At 35.3% G+C, this 6,834-nt stretch overlaps 1 protein-coding gene across 1 annotated transcript in view; it reads left to right on the plus strand.

Annotated features, from left to right (window-relative positions):
* The window catches only part of LOC106470697 (putative tyrosine-protein kinase Wsck), a 65,002-nt gene that overhangs the window by 18,197 nt on the left and 39,971 nt on the right, over positions 1-6,834 (plus strand). The window contains exon 6 of the mRNA XM_022399331.1: positions 4,942-5,188. Within this exon, the coding sequence (XP_022255039.1) occupies positions 4,942-5,188 (247 nt within the window). The remainder of the gene's footprint in view (positions 1-4,941; positions 5,189-6,834) is intronic.

Below are 6,834 nucleotides of genomic sequence, written 5' to 3' on the forward strand. Positions count from 1 at the left end.
GTTACTAAAACAATGATTTATAAACAAAATTTTCACAAACTTACAAACAATATAAAGTTTTCTTTCTAGTCTGGAACCTCCTTGGTATCTCATTGAGGGTTCACAATGAGTTAATTACGAGTTGATGTAGATACTATCTGCTGGGAAGCTAGCTAGCTTTATTCTTGGCCACACACACTAGGTTTTCCACGACAAATTTATATGTCTTCATAAAATTACTAATGTCTGATGAGAGTCCACTGAAGTTAAATGATTTGAAACATTTGAAATTTATAAATATTCCTGGTCAGATATTTTAAGTTTTCCAATTGATAAGCATTATAACAATCACAGTTACAGCTTTCTGGCACTGTAGTTCTTGGAGGTCTTTCTTCTGCTTGCTAGTCAGTTCTTCATTTATGCTGACGTCCTCGTACGTTGGATTTCCACCCAGTGGTCTAGTACGTCTTCATCCTCTATGACAAAGTCACCATCTTCTGGTTCTACATTTATGATAGCAACACCTGCAATATCCATCTGTGTCTCAATAGCTGCAACCATCAGGTCTTCTCCCCTCTCAAAATACCTCTTCAACAGACTGGTGTGGTATATGTTGGTCCTCCCATCCACTTTCACTTTATAGTCCATTCTGTTGATAACTTCCTGCACTTCAAAAGGTCCTTTCCACTGCAGGGTGAGTTTGTTGTTGTCAGTGAGTAGCAGTACTAAGACCTTCTGACTTTGAAAATGTCAATCCTTGCCCTTCTTGTCATAGAAGTGGTTCCGACAGCCTATAATGTGTTTAGCTTCCCCAGTAGAACTGCTTTGATAGATCCAGTACAGTACTCCTTTCTGATCCTCTATTCTGTAGGTCCTCTTCCCGTGGGGTTTGTGCTCTACTTTCTCCCTGGCACTGTCCCAAAGTTTCTGCAGTGATGGATCTTTCTTCTTTTCTTTCTTCAGTTCCTGTAGACCTACATTCAGAATGTCACTTGTAGAGACTTGAAGGAGCTTGATGACTTGCTTGCCTTTCTTTTCTTGAGCTCTTGTGGTGACAGCAGATGCCTCATCAGTCTCCTTTCTGTTTAGTTCCTACAAAATTCCACTGCCTGGTATATTGCCATTCACCAAGACGTAGATGGGTGCCTTCATACACATGGCCTCAAGGTCTCCCACTTAGTACAGAGTGTCCACCTTTATTTTTGCTATGGAAACTTTCTCATCAATCAGCACGCACACAGATGTACCTTGCCCATCATCTGATCATAAGATACTAAACTTGTTCTCACTGCTGCACTACTCCACCCAGTGTCTTATAGGACCTTCACTTTCTTGTCCTCAACATAGCCTTCACCTACTGGCATGTCATAGTTTGTTGGAACCTCCCAATGTTTGTCACATGCTCCAATCACCACTGGAGTTATTGAACTATTTGCTAACTTGACTTAACTGTCAGTTGTGCACAGTTTAATCATAGAGATAGCACTTCCATCTTGTGATGATTCTTATGTGTTGTCTCTATTCTGTTTCTTCTGGCAGCAGCATCCATGGTGACAATCACTCTTTTCTTGTTTTTTACTAGCACTATCTTCATAGGTACCTCCAGCTGTTTTATGTTGAAATTCCTGCTATTGCTTGTTGGTGACAGTCTTGCAATCATTCACATTGTGCCCCATTTTATAATAAGCATATCATTTCTTCTCCCATTTGTCTATTAAGTTCTTGTAGCCTTTGGTCGTATCTTGTTTTTGATCAGCCAACCCTAGTTTCGAATTTAACTGGATACTCTTGGACTTGCCAGTTATATTCCTTCTATGGGCTTCCATATACTCATTTATGTCTTTTGGTGCTCTCTCCTTTAGCAACAGTGACATGTCAGTGGAACATGTGTTCATGAACTGTTCACATATTAATAGATCTGCCAGTCCCTCAAAACTATTTTCACACTTGTCCATGTCAGTCCATCTTGTAAAGTATCTCCATAGATGTGTCACAAACTGAAATACATTTTCTTCAGTGTCAGATTTTACTTCTCTGAACTTCCGACAAAAACCCTCTTCAATAAGTTCATGGTGTTTCAGCAAGGCCACTTTAACTTTACAAGAGCTTTCAATTGCCAGTCTCTCCATCTCCTTTTCTTCTTTCTCTATTTTTGCTCTAATTCACTCTCTCTCTCTTTTTCAAGTCTCTCCTTTTTCTCTTTCAGTCTTTCTATTTCCTTTTCTTCTTCTCTTCCTCACCTAAAGATAAATACTGATGGGAAATACGAATTGTAGAAATAGTTTGCACAATATGAGGTTTTCTTAAGTATCAATAAATGTTTTTAAACAAGTGAACTATTCTTATAAATTGGTTTGCAGCTGGTTAATATTTTGTTTTCAAATATTATTGAATATTTTAAATTGCACATAAGTGATTGAGTTTCTTTTCAACAAATAGCATTAAAATTTAATGTGTAACATTAATAGATTAATAACATTAATAGTTGTGTTCTTGCTCACTGGACTCTTAGCCAGGCCTTGATTGATTTTGTATATTTCTGCACATTTTGAAACCAGTTGATACTATCACCATTCAGAAGTTTTCATTAATAAGAAATGACAGGTTATGTGACAGCCAAGATTTTTAGGAATATCTTTTCTGCATATTTCCTCCATAACTGTGCCACACTAAACCACTGGAAGCCATTACTACTTATGTCTTCATTGGCTGTACAATTGCACTGTGCTTTTTCTAACTGCTACCAGGACAGAATCTCCATCAAGAAGACAGTTTTGATTTCACTGCACAATGAACATCTCCCTTCATAATCCTGGAAGATACAAATGGACACAGGCTAATCTGGGGTAGTGCAAATATTGATGAGGAGTGTTTGTTCTTAGAAGATAGCCTCTGTATTTTCATTGCAGGAGAATACTGGCAAAAATATGTATTTGTTCACCTTGTACTTACTTTTCCATCACTCTGAAAGAAAATGGTCATTGCAATCTGACTTATGTGCCATGGTAGAATTCTTAGATGGTCAACTGACCCTCCTTCTTCACTCTTGATTTTAATCTTGTCCTTGTTAAGCTACCATCTATTAACAACTGTGTGAAGGCAGTAACTGATTATATTTTCCAGGCAGCTGTAACTATCATCCACGAAACCTTGAAATATTTTGCATTATTATTATCCATCCACAAGGGAAAAGGAACCAGGGCTCTCCAAAAGTAATCTGAAGAAGAACAATGGAGAGAGAACTGAAAGAATGCAACCTGACCAAGGAATCAGCTGGATGACAGGCTACAGACCAAGGCACTATTGTGGAGTACATCACAAAGATACTGAGTTATCATCACCCGTGGTGAGCCCCTTTCTGCCAAAAGGCACAGCAAGCTTAAAAGAGAACCTAGGGTATCCTCTGGAGACACTCTACTCTTTCTGACTACTTAGTCTTTTAAAAGACTCATGTCCATGCATGATATATCAGATGTCAAATCCAGAAGAAGTTTGGAATAAAATTTAACATCCGTTATTTCTCCCATCACCAGTTCCACGGTTGTTTTTCACAAGATTTGAAAGGTCAAGGAAGATATACATTCCATCTAGTTTTGAGCTGGCAAAGCTACTTAGGATATCTGCCTCTGTCATTAATGTATGACTGCTTGCTAGGGAGGTAAAAACAGGCTGGTAGCACTATCACCAGTTTTGTTTTTCTTTCTCTCTCTCTCTCTTTTTTTTTGAGAACTGCTGACTAGTTTCTTTACTCCCCTTGTATGTGACATGGTTGAAGGAACATTGTACTAATCAATTGTATTCAATTAATCAGGCTATTGATTAAATTATTAATAAATACCATTAATTGTGAATTTCTGCTCTCATACCATCATCCTTTACCAATTATTAGGGATGTTTTGAAGTCAGGTGACTGTTTGTTCTGCTATAGATGTAATTCTATTGTTGCTCATTTGATTCCCTCTACAGATTCTTTGGTCAATATTGTGTTGTATACAGCTTCACTTGCCCTAGCTTATATACAAGCTAAACAATACACTAATTGCACCATCAATACTGATTTGCTTAGCCCTGGAATTATTTAATGTTTGTTCTCTCCCACATTTCTTGGATATTCATAAGTCACTGGCCTATTTTTCATTGTTCTCTATATTATTTATTTACTTTTTCTGGATTCCTGGTAAATTTGGAACGATTTTGCTCAAGGGAACGATTTTGCTAACACTGCAGCCAAAGTCAACCTCCAATGGTAACATCGAACCACTGCTTGTTCCACAAATGTACATGTCTCTTACATTTATCATCAGAGCAAAGGATTGGGCTAGTTGGCAGGCTATTTGGGGTGAGCAATGGCTCAACAAACTTCTCCAAATGAAACCTACCATTGATATTTGACCATAGTCTTTTTTGTTCCTCATTTACTTCTCCAGTGTGAACAGTGAGATATTCAAGTTAAAAATGCTTACATTTTACATTTGTTCCATTGCTATGACCTTCAGCAGTGGCATATTTTAGCTTGTGATGTAGCTTTGACAATAATAGCCACTGTCATTGGAAATTATGACAATGTCCAAATTGACCGTGTATTTATTAGTTCATTACAGGCCACAAGCTTATTTAATTTTTAATCTTTCAAAAATAATTTTGTGTATTTTTATATTTTACGCTTACAATTTCTTTTCATTCTTTAAAGTTCGTTCTTTAAAAAATTGTTTTTTGGTACAGCTAGCCTTTGTTGTTTTGTGTCAAGAAACCTGAAATAAGAAAAAGAAATTTAAATCATGTCTTATTATCTATGCCTTTTTAAAGGTTCATATTGTTTTATTTTATTATTTTTTTGTTTCATAATTTTCTGAAAGTAAGTTGTTTTCTTTGTGCTAATAAATCATATGCTAAAGTTTTAAAAGAATTCCGATATTAAATTTTCTTGTTGCTGTATAATTATAAGTTTTTCTTTTACCATAGAGCCTATCGTGTGGTCGTGCTAGAGAAAAGTGATATTGTGGTTTTTAACGCTGACCAGTTGTATAACTATTCTGAAGCACAAGAGATGGGACTTCCTTTCTACATTGCAGCTGAATTAAGCTCATCATCTTTTCAAGAAATGTTTACAGTTGGTGATGGTAAACTCTATGGAGGCTATTATAATGCTCCCTTAAATCCAGATTCTGATTATGAAATCATACAAGGAATAATAAGCTCTCTGAATGGGGTATGTTCTTAAGTTTTAACAAAGATATGTCAATCTTTAAGGTCTATAATTTTAAACATTTGTAAATTTTTATGCTGCTTCTAAAATAATTTAAAACTTCCATACACTTGAAGCAAAACCTGTTGGCTATTGTATAATAAAAAGCATTATTCTGTAAATTGAACTGAAAAATTTAATATTTTATCTTATTGTCTAATCCATAAGGCCAATTCAATATGAAAAATACAATTGGAAGTTAAAGTTTTATTGTATATATATTGATCTTGTACATAAGTCGTCAGACTTTATGGTTGTGAAAATAGTTGTTTATAGATTTTAATTTAAGACTTAAAGAATCATTTTAAATGAATATGGAATATTTTTCAAAATTACTAAAACTAATAAATTTATGGGTGACAGTATTGTTCACCCTGTTGTATTCAGGATTTGGGGAAGTAGCCCATAGCTTTTTATTACAAGAGAAAAAGTTGTAATTTGTGGAGCATAGGAAGCAAAAATGTGTATTATCCAATATGTTAAAAAACTTGAAACTTTGACACTAATAATCAAACTCCTTATAAATGTCTAGACTAACTAACACTGCTTTTTGATGTACGTATTATGGTTCAGTTGATTTGTTGCCGTAGTATAGTATCAGTAATGCACAGTAGTGTTTTTGTGTCTCCAGCTTTGAAAAAAACTGTATGCTGCATGCTACCAACATTTTTGTGCCTTTTCCCAAAACTGTTATATTATGCTGTTTTAGCATGTATCCACTTCCACATTTGTCCCATTGTAAATATGAAAGTTCTCTCTATGTTAATGCTACTCATGCATGTGTTTTTCAGAATTTTCAATGGCTGTGGTAGTAGTTTATCTACAGTTTTGGCCTATGGTGAAGCTTCTTATCACTTCTAAACATTTTATTTTAAGGCAGTGACTTGGTAAGCAGTTAGTGCTAACTGCCAAAAGATAGGGAGTACTTTTTAATCTGGTGTGGAAAATGTGAGGATTTATCATGTACCACTTTTAAAAATACTGCATTTTTGACACTACATATGAATTTTATGGGATTTGCATTAATCAGTAATTTTCAACCATTTTCAGGAAAGATAAAAGTTATATAGATATCAAAAATATTAAAAAGACAACCAGGTTCAAAATACTTGTATTTTTTAGTATCTGCAGTTTGTTGGAAGCTCTTTTGCAGCTTACACTGCTCTTCAGCCAACTTGGTTAAATACAATACATAATATTTTATAACAAAATCAAAACATAATTAAATACTCAGAGATGAAAGTCTTCCGGATATATCCGGAAATCCGGATATTTCTAAAAAATCCTGAAAACCTCCGGTTTTTTTCCGGAGAAACACATTTTTTAAAATTATTTATCGTATTTTGGTGTTCCATGCCATAGATAAGCGTTTATGCAATCGCGCGGTTTGTTTACATTCGGCGACAGGCCGCCGCCATTTTGTAGTCTCGCAATTCTTGCTGGCGTGTACGAGACTTAGTATGCTTATAATGCAAACTTCGTGTCATGTGAACGAGATTTTATCTCAAACGTGCTTTAGAAAACGCAGTCATTCTTTTGTGTACCTTTCTATTGAGCGAGACAATTGAAGAACCTTAACTATTCAAAGGTGTTTACCGAAGTGATAATAG

Source organism: Limulus polyphemus, unplaced genomic scaffold (assembly GCF_000517525.1).
Source record: "Limulus polyphemus unplaced genomic scaffold, Limulus_polyphemus-2.1.2 Scaffold4167, whole genome shotgun sequence".
Lineage (NCBI taxonomy): Eukaryota > Metazoa > Arthropoda > Merostomata > Xiphosura > Limulidae > Limulus > Limulus polyphemus.